We start from the raw sequence: 27,307 nt of genomic DNA, 5'->3' as shown, positions 1-27,307 counted from the left end.
AAGAATAAAAAAAATAAAAAAATAAAAGGGCTGGGCGTGTCGCCTGGAGGTGGAATGTCCCTGGGTTCTATCCCTAATAATGCAAAAAAAAAAAAAAAAAAAAAAAAAAGTAAAAAAGTAATACAACCCGTGTGACCAACAATCTACTTCTTGCATATATATCTAAGAGAAATAAAAACATGTCTACAAAAGAACTTGCATATGATTGTTCACAGCAGCATTATCTATCATAGCTGAAAAGTGGAAACAACCCAAGTACCCATCAGCCAGTGAAGGGATTAACACAGTGTAGTACACAGCCATACAAGAGATACCATTCAGCCACAAGAAGAGTGCAGTACTGACATGCTACCACATGGGTGACCCCTGAAAATGTTACACCAAATGAAAGAAACCAGTCTCCATGAATCACGTACTGTGTGCTTCCATTTATATCAATTATTCAGAATTAGAAAACTGATAGATAGATTAGTGGTAGTGGATGAAAAGGGGAGAGATGGAATGACTGCTAATGGGTAGAAGGCTTCCTTTTGGAAGGATGGAGGTTCTACAATTGGACCATGACAATTTCACAACTCTGTGAATATATGGAAACTACTGAATTGTACAATATGTGAATGAGCTCTCAATAAAGCTATTTATTTATATTTGTTTATTTTTGTGGTACTGGGGATTCAACCCAGGGGCATTCTACCTCCATGTTACAACCCTAACCCTTTTCATTTTGAAACAGGGTCTCACTAAGTTGCAGTTGAGGCTGGCTGTGAACCTACAATCCTCCCGTCTCAGCCTCCCAAGGTACTGGGATTACAAGCGTGCATCACCACAACTAGCTCAATAAAGCTACTTAAAAAATGCTTTTAAAATCTTTGATTTTCATTTGGAGGGGAAAAAAAGAAAAGACAAACTGTACTGCTATTTAAATTCCTTTCCTTTTAACAATCTTTCATATTTACTGGGGACCAAAGTGCTGGATTCTACAGGGAATAAACCTCATTTGTTCAATTCCAACATATTTAATTTTTCTGAATGTAACATTTATAGTAGCAGAACTAAAGAATGTAGAGAATATTTTCCATTTACAGATCTAAGCAAGTATAAATAAACCCCCCACAAGCTGGACATGGTGGCACACACCTGTAATTCCAGTAATGTGGGAGGCTGAGACAGGAGGATCACAGTTTCAAGGCCAGCCTTAGCAACTCAAGTGAGACTCTGTTTCCAAGTAAAAAATAAAATCAGTCCAGGAGTAGAATGTCCCTGGGTACAATCCTCAGTCCTACACAACAAAACAAAACAACCTCACAGCACTTTTTCACATGAGGTGCCATGTTCTTACCGAAGACTTGAAAGCCTAGCACGCAGGTGTATGTTGTCCAATCGATGTCCTTACAATCTGAGCGATTCCTGATCAATTTGCAGCCATTTTCAATGTCCCCTTTAAATTCAGAAAAAGAAGTATAATCATAAAAGAGAAAGTATAATCATAGTGCTTGAATACAAATGTATTTGAAAATGCATCTTGATTCAAACTAGCCATGTTTACTTGTTTTTATAATTCATACACTGAAAAACATTTAAAAAGAAAAAAAAAGTGTTAACAGGGTTTTACAGATCTGCAAATTGTGTCACATGGATGTGTTTCCTTTTCTTCTAAACAGCATAAATGCTCTCCCATTATATTCCTCCTTGCCTTCAGGAAAATTGTTAGATGAAGAATCATTCAGAGCCGCACCAATCTCACTGAGTGATTTCTTATTACTACACGTGCCTTCAGTTCTACACCATTAAACAAATTCATTTCTTTTTTGGAGAAATAAGCCACATTTGAAATTCTCATTAGTTTCAGTTTAACACATGCTTTGTCAAGCTGGAGGGCCATGGCATTCCACGCCGCCTGTTCACTGTGCCCTGCCACACACGTCTGAGCCCCTACGTGGCCATGCATACTCACAGTACAGGATCTCATAGTCTCCTGAGTTGGACATTATATGCTTATTGTCTGGCGACCAGTCAAGATGCGTGATGTAGCTGGAATGTCCCTAGGGAAAAAGGACCTACTGTTAGAATGTGGAGTTTTGCATGGCGGTTTCAAAGCCAGTGCTGCTGTCAGATTAGCCGTCTGTCCAGATTCCTAAAGGACAGGGAGCAGTGTCACCCTAGAACTGAACAGAGCCCGCAGCCTGCCCTTACTTCTCTCTTTTTCTTTTACGGTACTGAGGACGGAACCCAGGGGCATTCTATCTCTGAGTGACATTCCCAGCCCTATTTTTTATTCTTTATTTTGAAACAGGGTCTCAGTGTGTTGCTAAGGGCCTCACTAAGTAGCTGAGGCTGTCTGTGAACCACAACCCTCCGGTCTCAGCCTCCCAAATGCTGGGATTACAAGTGTGCGCCAACACACCCGGCTTCTCAGATGATGAGCCAAGAAGTAGATATGTGAAGATGCCAGTGATCCATGAAGGGTTCCAACAGGGCTGCAGAATTCAAGGGATCTTACTCAAACGGATACCTTAAGCACTCGGAACTGAGAAGAATCCTGACAGCCTCTCTACCTAGGTACCACCTCTGCTAGAACATGCCAAGAAGGACAGTCTCTGAAACCTGTACCATAGCGGACACGGCAACAGGAATACCCTCAGGCCTTAAGTCACTGGTATCCCTATTAAAGTGATGCCATTTTGAGTACTGGTTACAAGTAACATACAGAGTAGTTTTCCTGCTGCAGTTAGAAAGGACATGAAGAACAACTGTCTCCAAAGAACACTGGGGGTGGGGGATCACCCAATACTATATTCCTCAAAACTTTCTTTAAACAGGACAATAGCGATCATTTGCTACTTTTTATGAACACACTGGGAATTAAAATTTAAAAAAATTTTTGCCCCCTTTTTTTGCTTGTTTTAAAAGTCTTGCTGGGTGTGGTGGCGCACACTTGTGATCTCAGGATTCGGGAGGCTGAGACCGGAGGATCGCAGTTCGTTGACAGCCTCAGCTACTTAGTGAGGCCCTTTGCAACTCAGTGAGACCCTGTTTCAAAGTAAAGAATAAGAAGTAGGGCAGGGAGTGTAGCTCGGAGGTAGAATGGCCCTGGGTTCCATCCCCAGTACTGAAAAAAGGTCTTTCTTTTTCTTTCTTTTTTTTTTTAATTGGTGCATTGTAATCTTACACCTTTTTTCTTTTCCTTACTGTACTGGAGACTGAACCCAGAGGCATTCTACATCTGAGCTACACCCTCAGCTCTGAGTTTTATTTTGAAAGAAGATCTCACTAAGTCACGAAGGCCCTCACTAAGGAGCAGAGGCTGTCCGTGAACCTCGGTCCTCCTGTCGCAGCCTCTCAAGTACTGGGATTACGAGCGTGCTCCACCACATCCGGTGTAACCATACATTCTGGTGAAGTTTGGGGTGATAACTTGCCTAAAGTCACAGACATGTGATGGAGGCAGATTAATCTAGTTGTGCCTGTCCTCTGCAAGAGCAGACAGTAAAATAGATAAAGGCATTAATAGAAGACTGTAAGATCAGTTGGCAGGACAGAGAAAATGACAGCTAGAAGCAAGGCACAAAACAGAAAGAATTAGAAGGCCAGAAGGATGGCTCAGCAGTGAGCCCTTGCCTAACACGTACAGGCCCTGGGCTCAAGTCCCAGCACCATGCATAAAAAATAAAATGCAGAGCTCATGTCATAAAAATATTTAGAAAAGCAGAGTAGTTGAACCTTTCATTATTACCACAAACAGCATTCTAAACTTGAACAGGTTCTAAGGGTATCTCAAAAAATACTTTCCAAATACTCATTAAAGATAAAAGTTAACTGGGTGTGGTGGCACGCACTTGTAATCCCCGCGCCTGGGAGGCTGAGACAGGAGGATTGCACAGGTTCGAAGCCAGCCTCAGCTACTTTAGTGAGGCTCTCAGCAACCTAGTGAGACCCTGTTTCCAAATAAAATATAAAATAGGCCTGGGAGTATACCTGGGGGTAGAAAGCCCCTGGGTTCCACCCCCAGTACCACCAAAAAAAAAAAAAAAAAAAACAACAACAACAACAAAAAAACAAAAAACAAAAAACAAAAAACAAAAACAAAACAAAACAAAACAAAAAACGACAAAAGCTGCTTAATTAGAGCAGGACAAGTCTCACGTAACTCATTAACTTGCTATTTCTTAACATTTCCAAGATCATTCTGATTATCCCATGACACACACTGCTGTTTCTTTTCTGGATCATTGTAATATAACAGTGTATTGTAATAATGTGTATATATTTAAAAAAATCTGAAGACTATCATACAACACTCTACTAAGAGTCAAGAAAACTGGTGAAGTTCTAGACCTGCCCTGTATCAAGAAGTGACTAATTACAAGGTACTTATCTCTGAAACCCAGCTTTTTCCATCTGTTTATTAAGGGTTGAGGCCGGGCGTGGTGGCGCACGCTTGTAATCCCTGCGCTTGGGAGGCTGAGACAGGAGGATCGCATGGGTTCGAAGCCAGCCTCAGCTACTTAGTGAGGCTTTCAGCAACTTAGTGAGACCCTGTTTCCAAATAAAATATAAAATGGGTCTGGGAGTATAGCCCAGAGGTAGGGGGGAAAAAAAGGGTTGAAGCTGGGTGTGGTAGGACTTATAATCCTAGTACTTATGAGGCTGAGATGGGAGGGTCACAGGTTTGAGGCCAGCCTTGGCAATTTAGGGAGACTCTCAGCAACCTAGTAGCATGGAGCTGGAATGCTCCTGGGTTCAGTCCCCAGTACCACCACCAAAAATCTATAAAACTGTGTGTCCACAAGATCAGATCATGCTTAACATACTCTGTTTATTAAGACATGGACATTTAAATTTTTTACTTTTTTGTGGTAGAATGCCCCTGGGTTCAATCCTCAGTAGAAGAAGAAGAAGAAGAAGAAGAAGAAGAAGAAGAAGAAGAAGAAGAAGAGGAAGAGGAAGAGGAAGAGGAAGAGGAAGAGGAAGAGGAAGAGGAAGAAGAAGAAGAAGAAGAAGAAGAAGAAGAAGAACAACAACAACAACAACAACAACAACAACAACAACAACAACACTTAAAACACTGTTGGGCATGTGGCTCAGAGGTAGAATGCCCAAGTGTCATTTCTAGTACCATATACATAAAGTAATAAATAAATGGATAATAACTCATTCTCAAGATAGACAAAAATATTTTGGGTACATTCTACAATTCTGAGGTTGCTCATGGACTAGTTTATAAATGAGCTGATTTTAGCATATGATACAAAGTATGTAATCAAACAAGTCTCTTTCCTTTCAAATAGTAAATAGCCTGGTTTTTTAATATATGTTGAGCATCCCTCATCTGACAATCTAAAATGCTCCCAAATCTAAAGCTTTTCTGAGTGCCCACAGGACACCACAAGTGGACAATTCTACCTGACCTCCTATAACAGGTGGGTTAAACTTGGCAATCACGTTACAGGCTATGTGTTTATGAAATATAAATAAAATTTGCTTCAATTTCATTCCTAATTCCAAGATGCTTCATTATAACTATGTAAATATCCCAAATTCCAAAAATCTGAAATCTAAATACTTCTCGTTCTAGCCGGGCATGGTGGCACACACTTGTAATTCCCGCGCTTGGGAGACTGAGACAGGAGGATCGCACAGATTTGAAGCCAGCTTGAGCTACTTAGTGAGGCTCTTAGCAACTTAGTGAGACCCTGTTTCCAAATAAAATATAAAATAGGTCTGGGAGTATAGCCTGGAGGTAGAAAGCCCCTGGGTTCCACCCCTAGTACCAACAAAAAATAAAATACTTCTCGTTCTAAATATTTTGTACAAAATATGCAAAATAAATTTCAGACTCATAATGAAGTTTATTTTGCTTACTATAAGAAGTATGTGTTGAACCAGGTGTGGTAGTACACACCTGTAATCTCAGTAATTTGGGAGACTAAGACAGGAGGATCATAGGTTCAAAGTCAGCCTCAGCAAACTTAGCAAGGCTCTTAGCAACTTAGCAAGATCCTGTTTCCAAATAAAAAGTAAAATAGGACTTAGGGTATACCTCAGAGGTAGAGTGCCTCTGTGTTCAATAACCTCCCCCCCAAAAAAAAAACAACAAACAAGTTTCTGAGAACTATAATTATTTTCTTTATTCCCTACTAATAAACATTTTTTCCCCCTTTTTTGGTGGTGGTACTGGGGTTTGAACTCAGAGGTGTTCTACCTCCAAGCTACACCACCAGCCCTATTTTATTTTTATTTTGAAACAGGGCATCACTAAATTTTGGAGGGCCTTGCTGAATTGTTGAGGCCTGACTTCGAACCTGTGATCCTCCTGTCTCAGTCTCCCAAGTACTGGGATTACAGGCATGTGCCACCACACCCAGAAAAATAAACTGTTTTACCATCAAGATTGCTAGAAGCTCTCTGCCACTAACTTGTCATATGATTTGCTAACCCTAAATAAACTTCCTAACATATACACCAGGCTACTTCTTTTTCTATTTTTCTTTGGTTGCACTGGGGATTGAATGCAGGAACATTCTAACTCCGAGCCACACCTCCAGGCCTATTTTATATTTTATTTTTGAAACAGTGTCTCACTTAATTGCTGGTGGTGGCCTTGAACCTGTGATCCTTCTGTCTTAGTTTCCCAAGTACTGGGATTACAGGCCATGTGCCATCACATATGGCTTATTTTATTTTTTATAAAAAAAAGAAACCCTAACATTTATTGAGTACTTATGTGGTAAGCACTATCCTAAGTACTTTATATGCATTAACTTGTTTTTAAACAATACTACTCTTATCCCCACTCTATAGTGAAAAACAGAAGTAAAAGTTTTAAGTAATTTGCCAAAGCAAATTAGCTTGTGGAAAAGAAATTTTTTTGAGTGTGTATGATACTGAGGATTGAACTCAGGGGCATTCTACCTCTGAGCTATATCCCCAGCACTATTTTATTTTTTATTTTGAAACAGGGTCTAAGTTGCAGAGGGCCTCACAAGTTGCTGAGGCTGGCTGAGAACTTTTGATCCTCTGTCTCAGCCTCCCAAGTACTGAGATTACACGTGTGTGCCACCATGTCTGGCTGTGGGAAAAAAGTTCTAAGCTAGGTGGCCTGATGTGGTCTGTGCTCTTATCCACTGTGCTGTACTGCCCACCCTCATCTTGTCCTGTCTCCAGATAAATCTATAGCCCTGTTCATGCTGGGCAAGAGCTCTATTACTCAGCCACCACCCCCAACCTACATACCTTTTGATAACAAAGGGACACATCTTGCATGTGTTCCTGGAACTTAGATAATTTCTCTAGTTAGTAGAGTTCCAGCCCTATAGTAAGTACTTGGTCTGCCTACAGAAATTAATCTAATTTTCACCCTGTAATGGTAACCTAAATCAAGTTAGAGATGGGCAACATAACACAGAAAACATGCTTCTGTTAGTTCACATAAACACAGATGTCTTCATATAAATTACTTTGTTAGTAATAAGAGAGATGACATCGTAGGGGGTCAGGGATGGGAAAGAACACAGGACACTAAGATTAAAAGTTAGAGGCTTTTTATTTCTGACCAACTCGTTTTCAAAGAGTGTTATACTAAGAGTTTCCCATAGCAATAGCTTTAAGAAAAATAAAATAATAAAAATCCCAGCAGCAACAGCGGTACCTCCACTACCACCACCAATAAAGAAATAGCTTTAAGTACCTTAAAACTTTATGTGCAGCCAGGTGTGGTGGCGCACGCTTGTAATCCCAGCATTTGGGAGGCTGAGACTGGAGGATCGTGGTTCGTGGACAGCCTTAGCTACTTAGTGAGGCCCTCCACAACTTAGTGAGATCCTGTCTCAAAAAATAGGCGGCGGGGGGAGGGGGTAGCTCAGAGGTTGAATGCCCCTGGGTTCCATCCCCAGATCCACAAAACCCCCCAAAACAAAAAAACTTTATGTGCATTTATATGCATTGTTTAGAAAGAAACACATATTAAACTTCCATCAAAAGATGTTATAGAGTACACAAGGAACTATAATATTCTTTCAGGTAATATTGAGTTTTCAAAGATAGAGATTAAGCTTTCAAGCTGGTAACAGTGCCTCATGCCTATAATTCCAGTACTTGGGCGGCTGAAACAGAAGAATCATTGGTGTGAGGCCAGTTCTTGGTAACTTATGAGATACTGTTTCAAAACAAAAAATAAGAAAGGACCAGGGTTGTAGCTCAGAGCTAGAATGCCCCCATGTTCAATCCCCATTAGCCTCACTCCCCACAAAAGTTTCAAGCAGTTAACAATAGATAATGACCCGTACATTAATGAAAACATTTAATTCTCTTAACAGAAGTAAAAATTTTGCACTAATTTTACAATTTAATTTATTTTACTTTACTACTTACAGTGCACTTTCCATATCTGCTATATTTTCTTCCATTTTCTGAAACCGCATAGAGGTAAATAAAATTGTCGTGAGATCCTACAGCCAGGAGGGTACCATCTAGAATGAAACAGAAAAAAGAGTTGACTAAAGAAATAAGTTGATAGACTGTTACTTTACCAGATCTATACTAAATATTCTATAATACTGCTAAATTTTATCAATTTAACTGTCATTTTGATTAACAAATCTGAACACTCAAAAAACAAATGGAAATCTAGTTCAACATAGAATACCTTCTAGGAAAAGCTCACAAGTCTTGGGACTCCATCCTCCTTTCTCCTTCTAGTTAGCTAAAAGCTGGCTTCAAAGAGCTTACTCTGTCTTTATGGGTGGAAGAACACAGTGTTCATATGGCAATCTGGGTGTATATACTCAATTTGGCAAGCATAAATGATCTCTTCAATTACAGGGCGTTTGTCTTGGGAAGGGACCATCTTCTCTTCTTTCATGATCTCCTCCATTGTATCTACCCCAGTGCTAATCACAAATGGCTGATGAAGTTCACTGATCTTTGGATTTTAACTGCTACATTTGCTGTGGTTGTTATCACAGCATTAAATACCGACTAGCGTGCTTGGTACGGTGGCTCACTATTGTAATCCCAGTAATTGGGAAGCTGAGACAGGAAGATATCACAGGTTTGAGGCCAGCACAAACTAACTTAGTGAGATCATATTTCAAAATAAAAATGGCTGGGGGTATAGCTCAGAGGTAAACTGCTCCTAGGTTCAATACCCAGTACTGCTGTGGGGGGAGGGGGAGAAAAAGAGAAAACGTTGCTGCTTTTAAGAAGACTCTTTCTGAGTATATAGCTTCAGAGTTCTCTCTCTTCCTCCCTCCCTTTCTTCCTCTCTCCCTTCCTCACTGGGGGACATTCTACCTCTGGGCTACACACCTCCAGCCCTATTTTATTTTTTTGTTTTCAAATAGGGCCTCACTAAGTTGCTGAGGCTGATCTCGAACCTGAAATCTTCCTATATCAGTTTCCCAAGTCATGGGTTACAAGCATGCCCCATCATACCTGGCTCCTTTCTTTGTTCAACTCTGACAATGGATTTTGTGCTTCTTTTGAAACAACTAAGAAGCAATCAAAAGGATCATTCAGATTGTGACCCAAAAGAGATTAGAACATATTTTTATAAATAAAATGTGGCAGAATGGTGAGAATCAAAACCACAAGAATAATGGGAAAAGGTAACTGAAATATTACTGTGGGAACTTAATTGCCATTTTCAGTAATGAAGGAATTACTCAAACAAAGGTAACTGCAGTTACCAAATTCTTATAATGAACTGCTAAGTGTTTACCTAATTAGCAAACCAATCCTGACTGTGTAACCAATAACACAACTAGATTTTAAAGAACTGTACTTGTGTATTTTGAATATTACTATAATTTGTTATATCTTAATATACAAAGGTTGCTAACTATATGTAATATTCTGCCTTATACCTATTCAAAATTCTAATTGTGTGTAGTTCCAAAAAAGGGGGATGTGATAGCACTTTATTCTGTTTTTCAACTGTAAATGCAATTTTAACAGTTCATTCTAAATTTCTGTTCACTTGATGGTTTGGTGTTGTTTAACTTTAGCAGATCTTTTGCAGTTTCCAAAAGCAGCATTTAATCTGGTGTTGGGGAAAATGTATTTAATTCTTAACAACTCCAGAGAGTAGAGGAAAAGGAGTCAGTTAATAAGAAGCAAAGACAGGCAATTACAGTACAGCGCTGGATGAGAAGATCAGGTGGGAAGCACTTCCCTACCTGCTGAGTAGCGCATCACCGAGAGCTGCTCATTTCCATCAGTATGTATAGAAACTAGATCTCTGGTTTCTGCATCCAGAACAAACCACCTGTTAAGAAGGTAAAATCAAAACTTTTCTTCAGATATTCACATTTATAGAAGAAAAAAGGTTCCTGGCTTTTCCTCCATTTTTAATTTTAAGAAATTTCAATAATAATCTTTATGACATGTTTCCTTCTAAAGAAGAGTGAATTTTGCAAAATGTTGGTAGAATAGTATAAATAAGCTTAAATGGTCCTAGTCACATTCTCCTTTCTTAGATATTTACTGCATGCCAACTGTCCCTTTGCTAGGCATTGCTTTAATAGAAAATAAGATGGCAGCGTCAGTGTTCTTGAAGATTATACAAGACTTGGAGAAAAGAAAATGAGCCCACTGGAATAAAGAATGATTAACTGTTGATCTCAGGGACTATCATAGGAGGACACAGCAGACATGGAAAAGGCTTTAAGAGATGATGCAGGATACGGGTTGAACTGAACAGAGAGGAAGCACAGCCCAGTGAGGCAGGAGGAGTAACAGCGGCAGCCCTGGGGAGGTGGGAGGGAACACCAGGGAGCACCCTGCCTCCCCATCACTTGCACACAGACACTCTAAATTCTTTTGACAGTTTTTCCACTCCAATTTATAGGAAAAGTCAAAATGCAAATTCCTTGAGAGGCAACAAAGACTTAAACACAACTACATTATAAATGATTATTATCAGATCTTTTTAATAAGAGCACTTGAAGGAAGGAATGGGTGCTTTAAAAGAACATGGTAAGCCGGGTGTGGTGGTGCACGCTTGTAATCCCAGCACTCGGGAGGCTGAGACTGGAGGATCGCAGTTCCCGGACAGCCTCAGCTACTTTGTGAGGCCTTCTTCAACTCAGTGAGACCCTGTTTCAAAATAAAGAATAAAAAATTGGGCAGGAGGTGTAGCTCAGAGGCCAAATGCCCCTGGGTTCCATCCCAAACCCACAAACAACAACAACAAACAAACAAACAAACAAACAAACATGGCAAGACACAGATACAGAGGAAAGATGGGAAATAGACATAATTAAGGTCTGGTAAGAGAGAGAAGGGCAGGTTACAGACTAGACTGCCTGGGTTATAGTAAGCACTAAATGCGTGCTTAATAAATAAATGAACAAGTAAATTTAAAATAAATCTCGAACACGTCAAAAGCCAAGTTGTAGAAAGAGGTATTTAATAGTAGCGCAGTATAGAGAAGGAAATGGTTTAAGTGGAGAGAATGGGACAAGACTAGAAAATCACTATTTTAATCTCATAACTGTGTAGAACAAGCGTAACATGTTCTACTTTTTAATTATCTGATTGGAAAAATTTAATCTCTAAAACAAATTAACAAAAGGAGCCATAATGATAGATTCTGAACCATTATAACTAGTATCTGGAAAAGATAATTTACTTATGTAGTTCTAGGGATAGAGTCCAGGGCCTTGCATATTCTAGGTAACTAACTGCTCTACCACTGAACTTCACCTTCAGCATCCCTTTAGATTAAAAGAACTATTGAGAAAAGATAAAAGGTCTTGAAAGAATTAAAAACAAATAATAAAAACTTCCTGATGTCACAGCATGCTTAGTGTATTCAAGGTAAAAAATTAAAAACTATAGGTTCAATCTATCAATAAAAGTTTCTCTAATTAAACACATTCATGAATGAACTTCAGTAGTTTTGTGATCAATGGGCTGAAACTTCTAGGTAAACTAGCTTACCTCAAATTCTGTCATCTAGTCAGATAAGAGACAGCTTCTATATGTGAATATTTGAGTGTAAAGGGCAACCAACTAGAAACTCACACTTGAAACTATAAGGTATATATTTACTGATCCTTTCCATTTCAAAAGGTATATAAGAAACATACTTTATTGCACTTATAGGTTTCTCCTGAGAATGTAATTGAATTATCAAACTTTATGGCTACCACTGTGAAATTCCTCTGGGTATTTCAACAAGAAATGCCAAAGTTGATGCCAAGTAAAATGCCTTTTCAGAAGGAAAACAAAATAATATTCCAACTAAGACTGAACAGACACACCTGAAGGATCATGAGACACAGAGCCACTCTGTAAGTATACGGCTTCACTTTTATCTTGGAGAAGCCCCAACTGATACTGTTTTAAGACTGTTTCAAGTCAGTGTAATCGTCCTAGGAAAACTGCACACAATTTTATCCTTTGGAAACCCCCTTAGAAAGTAATAAAATTCCCAAATAGTTGTTAGCATGTGTAAAAACTAAAACAGTCATTTACATAGAGTAGCTACTAAAAGAGAAAAACACCTACTTCCTACTTTTCTATTTCTTTAATTACATATCAAAGATTAATTTTCTACTTTTGGCAAATAATTTTTAATAGTAATTAAACTATTCTTAAAATTATATAATTTACATATGAACCCTCAGCAATAATTTTAGGAGTTCTTACCCTTTTTATTGTATGGACTATGTTCTACCTTCAGAAAAGATTTCTGGGCTCAGGATCTCTGTCCATAACAAAAAAAAATCTGACAGCAGAGAGAGTTTTCTATAAATAAATAAATATTTAAGTTTTTACTGCATTCAATCATATTCTTATTTTAGAGCATATACATTAAAATGAAGCTTCTGCTTTAGGGCAGTTTGCAATGACTATGGGGTTCTCTATGGCCGCTAGGATCTAACAGACCTTTATCTTTCTAAATGCAATGGTTAAATGTCAGATATAGGAAATCTTTGGCTATTTATCTGTACTAATCTGACTTATGAGCCAAGTACCAAAAGGTGGTGCCATCATTTAATATTGATGACTTCTTTTTTGGTACCGGAGTTGAGGCGAGGGCCTCATGAAGGCCAGGTGAGTATTCCACCACCAGTTATACCCCCAGCCTTTCTCAGTGACTTTCTAAAGACACTATATTGATTTTGTAAGTGATGAAATAAAAAAAATAAAGAAAGATTTCAGAGCTGGGAAGTGCCTTAAAGTCCCTAAATGAGTCTATCTCTTTTTATAATGTAAAGTTACAAAATATATATCCATCAAAATATGAAATGTGTCCTCTGGGATATAGGTTTGTTAACCTCCTTGTCCTTCTTTATAATACTCTTCTTATGGAAGTAGGAATACAGCTAAGAGTGGTGACACATGCCTATAACCCCAGGACTTGGGAGGCTGAGAAAGGAGACTGCAAGTTCAAAGGCAGCCTCAGCAATTTACCAAGGCTCCCAGCAACGTAGCAAGATTTTAAAACCAAAAAAAAAAAAAACCAAAACCAAATAAGTCAGCATGGTGGCACATGCTTATAACCTAAGTATTTGGGAGACTGACCCTTTGCAATTCACTCAGTGAGATCCTGTTTCAAAAAATAAAAGAATAAAATAGGGCTGGAGGTGTAGCTTGGAGGCAGAATGCTCCTGAGTTCTAGCCCCAGTACTGCAAAAACAAAACAAAAAGATAAAAGGGTTTGGATGTGTGGGGTTTTTTTTTTTTTGGGGGGGGGGGCTCAGAGATAGAATGTTCTGGGGCTCAATCCCCAGTATTACAAATAAATAAATAGAAACAAGGATGTGGCTTTTATAGTTAGAAAAATATAGACATAAAAATGGAGAAGCCGGGCGTGGTGATGCATGCTTGTAATTCCAGCATTCGGGTGGTGGAGACAGGAGGATCATGATTTGCAGACAGCCTCAGTTATTACTTAATGAGATGAGGCCCTTTGCAACTCAGTGACTCAGTGAGACCCTATTTCAAAAATAAAAAGACTAAAATATAGGGCTGGGGTGTAACTCGGAGGTACAATGCCCCTGGGTTCCACCCCCAGTATTGACAAAAAACAAACAACAAAGCCCAACTCCAGTCACAATAAGAACATTCACAATAAGAACATTGAGAACATCAACTAAGTGGCACTTAGTGCTTTTCACTATCCTTAAATCACACCAGAGAGGGGTGTGAGCCCATGGAAAGTGTCCTCTCTATGTCCCCGAAATACACTTAACAGTTTATAAAAAGGCTGTAATGTATATAAAGGGCATCTTAACCATTCTAGCTGGAGTGGTGAGAACAAAGATTTATAATGAGCTTTAAAGGTCAAGTTTGAACTCCACTGTTAAGACATCAAGAAACCTTTAGGGATGTTTAGTCCAGTCAGTGTGGTGTGTCAGTTTCCTGCATTTCTGAAATCCTTTCCTTCTGGCTGAGATGAGCTCGTCTTTCTTTCCTGCCTCTGTAGGACCGAAGTCCTCCTTTAAGGCCAACCCTATCTCTTCTGTGAAGCTTACTCTGACCACTTAGGCTTAAAGTAATATCTATTCATCTAAGAATCAGTGCCTCTTAACTAATATGAAGCTACTAATAGGTCTTTTTAAAAATGTAGCATTTAATCAGGTTATAGTCTACTGAGAAGTTGGGTGTGGTGGTGCACGCTCATAATCCCAGCATTTGGGAGGCTGAGACTGGAAGATCAGAGTTCGTGGACAGCCTCAGCTACTTAGTGAAGCCCTTTGCAATTTAGTAAGACCCTGTTTCAAAATAAAAAATAAAAAAATAAAAAATAGGGGTGGGAGTGTAGCTCAGAGGAAGAATTCCCCTGGGTTCCGTCCTCAGTACCACCAAAAAAAAAAAAAAAAAAATAAATAAATAAAAATAAAAATAAATAAATAAATAAATAAATAAATAAAAGAAAGAAAGAAAAAAAAAAAGAAGTACTCTGACAAAGTAGAAACCAGGTCTTCTGTTTCTTAGTGACACTCGCTGCATCAACTACAGGACTTTGTAAAAAGCAGGTACACCATGAACACTGAAAAGTGACTCAGGCATGGAGTGTGAGCAAGGCTGACCCAGAGAGACTCATGCTGATGGAGTTTGAAGACACTAAGAAATCTCAGGAATATATGGATCTTAAATAATATCAAATTATATATGGAAGAATTCATTCTCTTTTAATTATGTCAAAGAAGAAAAACTTAAGGCTGGGCGTGGTGGCGCATGCTTGTAATCCCCACGCTTGGGAGGCAGAGACAGGAGGATCGTGCAGGTTCGAAGCCAGCTGTGCTGGCTTAAGACACCCTGTTTCCAAAATATAAAATAGGTCTGGGAGTGTAGCCTGGAGGTAGAAGGGTTTCCAGGAACCCCAGTACCACAAAAAAAGAAAAAAAGAAAAAAAAAAAAAAAAGAAAGACTTAGGTATCGCTAATGGATCTTGGTGCTCTCATTCTTTTAATAGAAGCAATACTTCCTGCACTTAGATCCTTTGTAATTCAGGGTGTACAGGCTAGAGTTCGGCAACTGTATTTGAGCTCCATCACTGGCTTGCCTGCGGCTGCAGCTACCACTGCAGTGATGAGTTGAGCTAGATCACTGAAGCCTCTACAGGTACAGAATTCTGTGTGATATCAAGTCAAAAAGTATGTTGAATTCTGTGCGTGCCTCCTCATCAGGCTCACTGTTCAGCCTGCTTCCTCATCGAAGCTATCACTCTTCCTGCAGACCAAACACTTTGGGGTCTTTGAAGCCACCTTTCTTGAACTCTCCTTTCCATTCCTGCATGATCCCACTCCGGTTTCATAAATAGTGTCCCGTATGGACTCCATTCTGTGGATTTCTCTCTTGGAAACATTTTTCAACCTTAAGCTTTCCATTCCCCTGCCCCTTAAGTCTTCAAGCATATTGATTTCCCTAATTCTGTGTATATCACTGCCCTTTACCAGTCTAGTAAATGATTATGGCAAAAAATTCTGTATGTTGGTTTGTAAGCAGAACTAGTCTGGCCAAGACCAGCATGAACAGCCTGGAGATTTTTGTCAAAACTGTAACAGATTTTCCGGGCGTGGTGGCGCACGCTTATAATACCCACGCGTGGGAGGCGGAAACAGGAGGATTGCGCAGGTTCGAAGCCAGCCGCGCTGGCTTAGGAGACCCTGTTTCCAAATAAAAATATAAAAATAGGCCTGGGAGCATAGCCCGGAGGTAGAAGGGTTTCCAGTACCACCAAAAAAAAAAAAAAAAAAAAAAAAAAACAGATTTGATATCCTAATTGGAAGGTATGTATATATGTGTGTGTATACATATACACACATAAACACTTTTTTCTAAGATCTGGAGGTGGTATAAAAGCAAAGGTGAAAGATGTTTAAGTGAGATCTTGGAAAAATCAAGAAGAATGTATTTTTTACCAAAAATTGAGAGATTACAAACTTTCAAACTCATAATGATTCAGGTCATATGTATTGTGAACTATATGAAAAACTTTAAGTCTCACCAAGAAACACAAATTTTAAAAGTCTAGAAAAATGTTACATTTGAAAATCAAGTGTAAATTATAACTAAGTGTAATTTAGTAACTGAATGTGTGTGTTGCACTGGGAACTGAATCCAGGGGCATTTGCCTCCAAGCTACACCCCAGCCCTATTTTATTTTAAAACAGGGTCTTGTTAGGTTGATGAGAGTCTCACTACTTGCTGAGGCTGTTCTGATTGAATGGTTTTTAGTGTTTGGCTCAATAAACCTAAGATTTTGATAATTAATCATTAATAATTACTAGTCTATGCTAGCATTTATTGATTTACATGTATTAAATCTCCACTTAATCTTAGGAGATATCAGCCTTGTTAAATTTCTTAATGTAAGCCGGGCGTGGTGGCGCACGCTTGTAATCCCCACACTTGGGAAGCTGAGACAGGAGGATCGCACAGGTTCGAAGCCAGCCTCAGCTACTGAGTGGGGCTCTCAGCAACTTAGTGAGACCCTGTTTCCAAATAAAGTATAAAATAGGTCTGGGAGTATGGTTTGGAGGTAGGAAGCCTCTGGGTTCCACCCCCAGTGCCACCAAAAATAAATAAATAAATAAATAAAAATTCTTAATGTCAGTATTGTCCGGATACCAAAACCAGATAAAGAAATCATACGAAAAGTAAAGACCAATAACCCTTATGAATATAAATGCAAAAATTCTCAACAAAATGCTAGAAAACTGAATCCAGTAACAAATAAAAAGAATTAGATATCATGACCAAGTGGAATTTATCCTGGAAATACAAGAATGATTTTATTTTAGCTGGGCGTGGTGGCACACGCTTGTACCCAGCGCTTGGGAGGTTGAGCAGGAGGATCACACAGGTTCAAAGCCAGTTTCAGCTACTTAGTGAGGCTATCAGCAACTCAGTAAGACCTTGTTTCCAAATGAAATATAAAATAGGTCTGGAAGTATATCCAAGAGTTAGAAAAACCCCTGGGTTCCACCCCCAGTACCAAATAAATAAATAAATAAATAAATAAATAAATAAATACTTAATATTTTAAGTCAATTAATGTAACAATATTAACAAGGAACAAAACCAAGCTGATCAATACCTTTTTATGATTAAAAATATTCAACAAACTAAGGAAAATAACTTTCTCAACATGATATAGGACATCTAATGCCTTCTCCTTAATACTGAGGCTAAATAACTGACTCTTACAATTTAACAAGGAAGGGCACAGAATTTGAACATACATTTCTCTGAGACCCTTGGCAACTTAGTGAAGACCCTATTTTAAATAAAAAACCAAAAAGGGCTGGGGAGTGTAGCTTGGATGTAGAAAGAGTATGTGTAACAGATAAGATCAAACATATTAGTGTGCTATTTAAAAGATTAATTCTCCAGAATAGATTGCGAACATTCCTGAGTAACAGTTTAAACATCCCACCACTTCAGATTACTCAGTTCAAAGACCCTACCTGCCTGAGTGCGTTCCTATGGCCACCACTGTGCCACTTGGATGGAAATCTGCACAGTGTCCTGGTTCCTAGAAGAGAGGCAGACAGAAGCACATGAGAAAGTCCCTAGGCCTATCTATAGGCACAGGTGGAAAACACATCTTTGAAAACAACTTGTCTCATATAAACATGAAGTTCTGATCAATTTTACTGTATCCAATGAGAGAAAAAAGAACTTCAGAGAACAGAGGGCTACACTGGCAGGACGGTGAGGAGTAAAGAGCCAGCTCGCGGCAGGCGGCGGCACGAGAGCAGAGCAGCAGCACAAGCGTCTGTGCAGTGCTTTAGAGTCTGCAAAGAGCCTGCACCCACCTTTGGGCTAGATCTGGGTGGGTAGGGAGAAAATACAGTAAGAGACTAATCAAAGAGAAGACTGCAGAGTCTGCCAGTGAGTAGCACTTAATGAATCCAAATGCAACACCACCAAAGACCCAAGACTTCATGACTATTCCATAAGCATGTGAAATCTTTAAGGTTTTTACTACTCAGAGCTTTTACTCTGCTAATTTGCTTGTTTAAAGTAGGTCAGTATCATACGTTGAGACTGACCACTTCCCTCTCGTCCCTGTCCCTCCACAAAGTCGTAAACGCGTCTTTGGCTGCTTCTGGCCGCAGTGTGAGGCGGCTTCGCAGGAAGCCGCCATGCACGGGGCTTCACTCACGTCCACGAGCCGGGTCCACTCCAGCCGGTGCTCCCCAGAGTTCCACATGCACACCTGTCTGTCCTGAGCACACGTCAAGAGCAAATCTTTGAAGGGATGTGTGGCAAGACCCCAAAGTTCATCTGTATGACCCTGAAAATGAAAGATACCCATTGTTACGAGAACCAAAAACTATCATAAAAAATATTCAGTTAATCTTTGACATCATAGAGTTTACCTGTACTTCTATTTGGAAGCCATCATTAAATGTTCCCCGTAAAATAAAGTTTCGTGATGTGCCTACTAAAAACTGATCTGCCTTTCCTTCTGCTACGGCTCTGATTGTGCCATACTGATCTGGAACCTAGAAAAAATAAAGCTATAAAGTTACCATATACACACTAACATACAATAGTTATTACCTGAACACTGGCTGCATTTATAGTTGTAAGCAATTATGGGGTAGTAAATGACAGAATTCCAAATGCAAAGATAATATAGTAATCCCATACTATTAATGATTTCTTTGCTTAGACAGTTACTTTATTTGGTAGCTTCCCAATATTTATTTACGACCAAAAAATACACTTTTCACAAATGTTCATGTCAGCTTTGTGTAGGGGCCCATGCTATTCTTCTCTGCCTCATTACAATTTTAGTATATGTGCTGCCAAAGTGAGTATCAACTACAGTTTTTTTTACAAAGAGGTTATAATACACGACTATTAACATTCTTTGCTTCACTAATTTTTAACTTTAGTTTTTTTGCAGTACTGGGAACTGAACCCAGAGCCTGGAAAAGATAGTAATGGAAATACCATTTCCATATGAACCTTAAGTCTATAACAAAGTGGCTCCAATCATCTTCTTGGAAATAAAACTTAAGAGCAGTACTATAAGGATCCTTTTATTTAGAGAAGGGTTAGTCTCGAAAACAGGTTATGGTTAGAAAGAACACTGAGCATAAATTCAAATTTTAAATGAACAAAAAATAGTAATATTAAACTTGGTGAGATTTTGCTTTTACTTTAAGAATCAGATCCAAAAATACTACTCTTAACCATTTTACTTCCTGTGACCTCAATTCAATTAGCAAAATTTCAGCCGGGCGTGGTGATACACACTTGTAATCCTAGCATTTGGGAGGCTGAGACAGGAGGATCGTGGTTCATGGACAGCCTCAGCTACTTAGTGAGGCCCTTTGCAACTCAGCGAGACCCTGTTTCAAAATAAAGACTAAAAAATTGGGCTGGGGGTATAGCACAGAGGTTCCATCCCCAGTACTGCAAAAAACAAAAACAAAAACAAACAAACAAACAAAAAACAATTAGCAAAATTTCACTGAGCACAAAATACCTGTCAGGTTTTATGATTATGGCTGTTCTGTACCACAAAGCAGTTAACATTCACATATAATTAGTAATTCTCATTAAACCCACTGTTTATTTATTTTTGCAGTACTTAGGATTAAACCCAGGGACATTTTACCTCTGAGCTACACCCTCAGCTCTATTTTATTTTTTTATTTTGAAATAGAGTCTCACTAAGTTGATGTGAGCCTGAGTTCCTAAGGCTGGCCTTGAACCTGTGACCTTCCCATCTCAGCCTCTCAAATACTGGGATTATAGGTGTGTGCCACTGTGCCCAGTTAGGCAGACTGCTTAAGAGAATGCATTTGGGCCAGGATGTGGCTCAGTGTCAAAGTGCTTGCCTTGCAAGTGTACCACCCTAGGTTCAACCTCCAGTTCCAAAAACCAAACCCCCCAAAAAACAAAAAGCCCCATAAAACCAAGTAAGCTTAGAAAAACAACAACAAAAGCTTTTAAAAAAGATTACTTTCAAGTTTTTAAATTAAACTAGTCATTTTATATATGCTAGAGTTGGGGTTTTTTTTTTGGGGGGGGTACTGGGGGCTTGAACTCAGGGACATTCTACCTCCAAACTATACCTCCAATCCTTTTTAATTCTTCACTTTGAAACATGGTTTCACTAAGTAGCAGAGGCCCCAAGTAGCTGAGGCTGGCAGTGAACCTTGATCCTCCTGTCTCTGCCTCCCAAGTACTGGGATTACAAGTGTGTACCACCAAGCCCAGCATGGGCATAGTATTTGAAGACTTGTTTATTCAATTTTAAGTTTAGATGGTTATATTTTTTGATCAATAAAAAAGGCCTCAGCTATATAAAACAATAAGCGAGTTGATTATTCTGCCTGATCACTTTCATTCTTTCAAGTTATTTTAATAACAAATTATTTTATGCAATAACTTTTTTATAGCAAGGAAATGAAATAATATAAATGTTTAAGTTATCTTAACATGGGAAAAATACATGAACATAGAGGCTTCACTATTTTTAGAGGTTTATGTTCTGTTTCCATCCTTACCTCTATTTCTCTTTCGGGATTCAGATCATGATCCCACAGAATTATTTTTCTGTCTTTCCCTCCTCCAGTTAATAACATCCCATTTCTCATCTGACAAAGTGTGAACACACTGCCATCATGAGCTTTGATTTGTTTGCTGATTTGATATACACCTAATATGATGAGGGAAAAATAAAAACACTCGTGACAATATTTTCCATCAGACGTCAGTCTTTTTAGAAGATGCTTTAGCAGAATTACAGAGTGAATACTCAAGTTCATGACAATAATCAAGACCTATTTTCAGTGAGTCTTGTAAGGCAGGTAGTGAAGTTTAAGATTTAATAAAGCCGGGCGTGGTGGTGCAAGCTCATAATCCCCGCGCTTGGGAGGCTGAGACAGGAGGATCGCACAGATTTGAAGCCAGCCTCAGCTACTTAGTGAGGCTCTCAGCAACTTAGTGAGATCCTGTTTCCAAATAAAATATACAAAAGGTCTGGGAATATAGCCCGGAGGTAGAAAGCCTCTGGGTTCCACCCCCAGTACCGCCCCCCCCAAAACGATTTAATAAAATTGTTTACATCTATGTCAATATTTATTTACTCTGAAAATATTTAAAATGTCTTCATACAAAAAAGCAAAACCAAGGTTGTGATAATTCCAAAGACATGAGAGGTTTTAAAATGCTATCTTAGCTTCAGAATTTGACTGTAATCTCTGTTCCTCTAACTTTTCAAAAAAGCCTTCAGTTTTTGCTGAGACAATAGTCACAATACTTTTAAATCACTGTTGACCTGGAGGATTATTCCCTTTGTCTGCTAAGATATAAAGGACTTGGGGAAGATATTGGGGTAAAGGTGATCAATGGATGTTCCTAGCAGTGGCAGCTGACCAACTAGCACAGAATCCGAGTATTTAAACAATTGGCATGTACCAATGTGAGGGCAAAATGACAGTCTAGCTTTCTTGTATGCCTACAATAACCCACCAAGTACCCAGGGAAAGATAAGATAGGTACAGAAAAAAATATCTTAGAGCTGGGTGTGGTGGTGCACACTTGTAATCCCCGCGCTTGGGAGGCTGAGACAGGAGGATCAAAGCCAGCCTCAGCTACTTAGTGAGGCTCTCAGCACCTTAGTGAGACCCTGTTTCCAAAAAAATATAAAAATAGGTCTGGAAGTATAGCCCGGAGGTAGAAAGCCTCTGGGTTCCACCCCCAGTACCACCAAAAAGAAAAAAAAAATTAGGTAAAACCGATGCGTAATAATTGATTATAACTCTCCCCTGTTTTTGAAATCAGATCCAAGATAACATTATAATCCTCAAACTGTTTTCTTTGGTACTCATAATGCTTACTCAGAGAAGTTCTTTAGTGAGTGAGTGAGACTGGCAATGTAAGAGGAAAGCTTTCTGAAAATGATCCCTTTCAGAATTAGTTACAAGGATGAAAATGGGAAGCTAGAGACTTGCTGACATATAGCCAAAGTAAGTCAATAAATAGTTATGAGATCCCTTGGAAAAATGAACAAATTTTAAGTTTAAAAACTGTTCATTTTTAGCCGGGCGTGGTGGCGCACGCTTGTAATCCCCGCGCTTGGGAGGCAGAGACAGGAGGATTGCACAGGTTCGAAGCCAGCCGCGCGCGCTGGCTTAGGAGACCCTGTTTCCAAATAAAAATGTAAAAATAGGTCTGGGAGTGTAGCCCGGAGGTAGAAGGGCTTCCAGGAACCCCAGTACCACACACACACACACAAAAAAAAAACCCACACACACACAAAAAAAAACCCAAAAACAAAACTGTTCGTTTTCTGAAATTGCTCACTAGCTAATGAATGGATAAACAAAATGTGTTATATCCATATCATGCCATAAAAAGGAAAGAGGTACTAACATATGCTACAACATGGATGAGCCTTAAAAACATTATGCTAAGTAAAAGTCATTTGCAAAAGGCTGCATATCACATAACTCCATAAGAAATGTCCAGAACAGACAAATCCATAGAGATCAGAAGTGATCTGATCTCTAGTGGCTGCTGGTGGGTAAAGGGTTTTGATTTTGAGATGATGAAAATGTTTTGAAGTTAGTGCTGATGGTTCTACAACTCTGAATATATTAAAAATTACTAAGTTACGTACCAAAGGGTGAGTTTTATGGTATATGAGTTATGCCTTAATAAAGCTGTAATATGAGATTATTCTTAACTCGTGTGCTATCATATTTAAAAAAAAATCTTAAGTTTGTAGGGCTTTGGCATCCTAGAAAAATAAATTCAGCTATAATTATCTCAGTATGAGAGTGCTAGTGGTACCAACACTTAATAGATGGGTGTACTTGGCAGGGGCAAGGAAAGGGTTTGTCTGACTTTGAGGAGAACTTGTCTCATGCAGTAGAGCCAAGAACAGAATCCAATAAATTTGCTATTCAGGCCACTTGCCCTGTTAACAGCAACACTCACCACCTAAAAATACTTTAAGCTTTGAACAACACAATGTGTTGGGTGGGCCATGCTCACGAATACCTATCATGGATCTGAGGTTCCCAAGACAGAAATGACATTTGAGAGATGGACTTTTCCAAGAGTACTGCAGGCTTCATTTAGGTATTAAAAAAAAAAAAAAAGAAGCCAATTTTAGCCCCCCCCCCCGCCCCCTTATGGTCTAATTAACAAGAGTAGTATGAAGTTTCCTAATAGTTCTCCACCAGAATGTAGGAAGATAAAGTAAAGATTTTTTTTTTTTGTTGTTGTTGTCAGTACTGGGGACCAACCCTGGGGCATTTTACCTCCGAGTTATATCTCCAGCCCTATTTTTTCTTTATTTTGTAACAGTGTCTCACTAGGTACTTACTAAGTACCTGAGGGCCTCACTGAGTGGCGGAGGCTGGCTGTGAACCTGCGATCCTCCTGTCTCAGCCTCCCAAGTACTGGGATTACAAGCGTGCACCACCACGCCCAGCTTCAGCTCTTGTGTTTCTATAAACATGTCCAAAACCTTGCTAAACACTTAAGATCCTCTCAAAATGATGGAATGTTACATAACAGAAAATAAACTTGGAGAACAAATGCTTCATCAGAAACAAAATACTTTATGTAGTGATCAACTCAATGAGATTCCCACCATCCTTTCCATCCCACAAACACTATTTCCTGAGGAAGATCTAGCATTAATTTAGCTAAATAAATTCAATGCTTCAAATTTAAATAAATTAAATAACCAAAGTATTCTTTATATAGTACTTATCTATAAAGCAAACTTATAAGTAAGGATTTCTTTCTCATGGGCCTGTATTTCTGACATTCCAGTTTAGGTCAAGTAATATTTGAGATATATGCCATAGCCGGGCGTGGTGGCACACGCTTGTAATCCCCGCGCTTGGGAGGCAGAGACAGGAGGATCGTGCAGGTTCAAAGCCAGCCGCACGCATGGGCTTAGGAGACCCTGTTTCCAAATAAAAAGGTAAAAAATAGGTCTGGGAGTATAGCCTGGAGGTAGAAGGGCTTCCAGGAACCCCAGTACCACCAAAAAAAAAAAAAAAAAAAAAAAAAGATATATGCCATATGCCATAAAAAAATTACCTTTGGAGCTGGGCGTGGTGGTGCACATTTATAATCCCAGTACCTGGGAGGCTGAGACAGGAGGATCGCAGGTTTGCTGACAGCCTCAGCTACTCAGTGAGGCCCTCCACAACTTCATGAGACCTTGTTTCAAATAAAAAATAGGGCTGGGAGTGTAGCTTGGAGGTAGAATGTTGCTGGATACCATCCTCAGTACGGCAAAATAAACACAACAACAAAAAACACCCCAAAACAAAACTTTGAATTTAAAAACTTACTCTACTTCCAGGCTTAATTATATGTCAAAATCTATCCTAGTTTAGTTAGAAATCTCTCCTTTTCTTCTCATCTCTAACAGAAACACAATTACTATACAAACCAAGTTTACCTTGCCTTACAAATGAATATGTTTGAAGGGTTTTCTGTGCCTGTTACTTTTTGTGTGTGGAGTTGGAGATTGAATCCAGGGGCATTCTACTTCTGAGCGAAACCTCCAGATCTATTTTATTTTGTTTGGAAAAAGGGTCTCACTAAGTTGTGGAAGTTGGCCTTGAAACTGCGATCCTCCTGTCTTAGCCTCCCAAGTACTGGGATTACAGGTGTGCACCACCACTCCTGGCTCTGTGCCCGTTTATCTATACAATCAAGTATCAGGGAGATGTTGAAATTTAGGTTGCATTCTTTCTTACCAATCGGGCACATGGACCTGTACTGATTGTTTGGGAAGCAGTTAAAACAGTAGTGTTTAATTCTTCAAAGTACTTAAAAAAAAGTTAGGAATGGTGAACATCTTAATGGTGCTATAGATATGCTCAATTTCCAGCCCTCCACTTTTAAGATTATGGGAATTATTTCACATAAGAATAAATTTAAAGCTTTCATATATGTAGAAAATAAGAAATACCCTTAATACTTAAGAAATATAAGTTTAATTACTTTGAAGATTTCTGTTAAATTACATAAACATACATAGGAAATGTGAATTAAATCAACCTGCTGAAATTTTGAGGCAAGAGTTTAAAAATTAGAAACTCTGGGCATCTATTCTGGTATATCCTTACACATTTATTTCACTGCACTGACTAAATCCTTCCTGGCTGTACAGAACTGAAAACTCCAGATACACTTTTTAGCCAGTTTGCCCCCAGTAGGGCGGGTCAGTCATGTAGCAGGACACAACACAGGCCATTTCATGTGCCGGCAAGTTCTAAGATAGGCTTTTTTGTTTCCTGATATGGTAGATTTTCTATGCACAGAGGCGAGGCCACAAATTTTTCAGACAAAAACCAAAATAAAAACCTCTGAACCTCTTCCTGTTTCACCTGAACACAAATATTAGAGCTAATGAATGGTACACTTATGTCCGAACTGCGCTTCCAACTGTGTTGGAAGACACGTCAACAATTTAAAAGTTACTGTTTTGATAACTATGTTGTCCTTGGCATCTGAACAAATGTGCTGAGGAAACAGGAAAGAAATAAGGGGGAAAGGTAGCTGATAATACTATTCTAACTTGCTTTATCTAAGATCCTTCAACTCTGCTATTCTTTTTATATGTAAATTTAAGGTCAAAACTGAAATAAGATAAAAATGTATAGCCAATGATTGAGATCAAAATCAACAGTAATACAATTTAAGGATTTTTAAATGTCTGTATATATTTATTTCAATTCAACTGCCAAGCTTAGAAATTCGGGTGAATGGGAATAAAAAATACTAATCAAAAGTACCTTAGCAAAAACAAAACAAAAAGAAAAACAAAAAACTAAAACTAAGACAAAACTACCTTAGCATTAAGACTAAAAAAAATAGCAAAAAAATCTATGCAATAATAATACAAATTATGATGCTATATTTAAATTTCATTATTTCACTGAAAATGGTGCTTTAATCAATATGACTTAACTTTTTACTCCTATAGTAACATCCAAAGGTAAGATTAAAGTAATTTTCTTGCTAAAATGCATGACATATAATTTTCAAACTGCTAATATCAGACCTGGGACAGTATACTGGGGAGACAGACATTTGGATTGGGTCGTTCTTTCTGAGCAGTGGAACAGGGATTTCCTTACTGTTAATTCAGGGTGCTTTCCATTGTCTGATGAAGGGATTTCCCTCTCTGACTGTGTCCATCAGTCTGTGCCTCTCTGATTAGTCCAGCCAGTTCTATGTCTTATTACCAGCTATAGTTGGTGATAAAAACTCTGTCTTTGCTCTGGACCCCAGTGATTTTAGAACTAGGTCTCAAAGATGTGGAGGTAAAAGGACTGAACCATAAGGGTTCTGATCTCCTCAGTGCATGTGTCCACTGACACATCAATAATAAGGATGGATTTACTGGGTGCCAACACAGGAGGGTGGGTGTGGCTAGAGGAGATGGGTCATCGGGGGTGTGGTCTTGGGACTATATTGCCATGGGCCCCCTTCTCTCTCTGGTTCTGGTTTGCACGGTGTGAGAGAAGCATCCCCCTGCCATCTCCATATGTTGTTTCCAGCTCTACGGACTGAGCCTCTGAAACCATGAGCCCAGTAGACCTTTCCCCTCCTAAGTTGCTCTTGTTGGGTATTTTGGTCCGCGCACGGGGAGCTGACTGACACATACGGCATGTGTCGAGCATGAGGACACTGTACCTTTAGGTCCTTTTCCAGGTGTGGGCTCTACAGTAGTTTTGCTCCATATAAGCATGACTCCACCTGAGTCTCCGGTGAGAACATCTCCGTTCCCTAAGAATGCTAAACACTGCACAAATTTTGGTTTTTCATATTTCTACAAAGAAACAAG

At 39.0% G+C, this 27,307-nt stretch overlaps 1 protein-coding gene across 1 annotated transcript in view; it reads right to left on the bottom strand.

Annotated features, from left to right (window-relative positions):
* Nucleotides 1-27,307, bottom strand: part of EML4 (EMAP like 4) — a gene marked incomplete at both ends in the record, with an annotated part of 85,607 nt that overhangs the window by 3,896 nt on the left and 54,404 nt on the right. Inside the window, 9 exon segments of the mRNA XM_080711357.1 lie at nt 1,340-1,438; nt 1,955-2,042; nt 8,371-8,468; nt 10,176-10,264; nt 17,925-17,992; nt 18,626-18,757; nt 18,843-18,968; nt 20,988-21,139; nt 27,157-27,292. Of these exon segments, the coding sequence (XP_080567483.1) occupies nt 1,340-1,438; nt 1,955-2,042; nt 8,371-8,468; nt 10,176-10,264; nt 17,925-17,992; nt 18,626-18,757; nt 18,843-18,968; nt 20,988-21,139; nt 27,157-27,292 (988 nt within the window).

This window comes from Muscardinus avellanarius (genome assembly GCF_963383645.1).
Source record: "Muscardinus avellanarius genome assembly, chromosome: 15".
NCBI lineage: Eukaryota > Metazoa > Chordata > Mammalia > Rodentia > Gliridae > Muscardinus > Muscardinus avellanarius.
The sequence above is the reverse complement of the archived record's forward strand: the minus strand, read 5'-3'. Positions and strand labels throughout refer to the sequence as shown.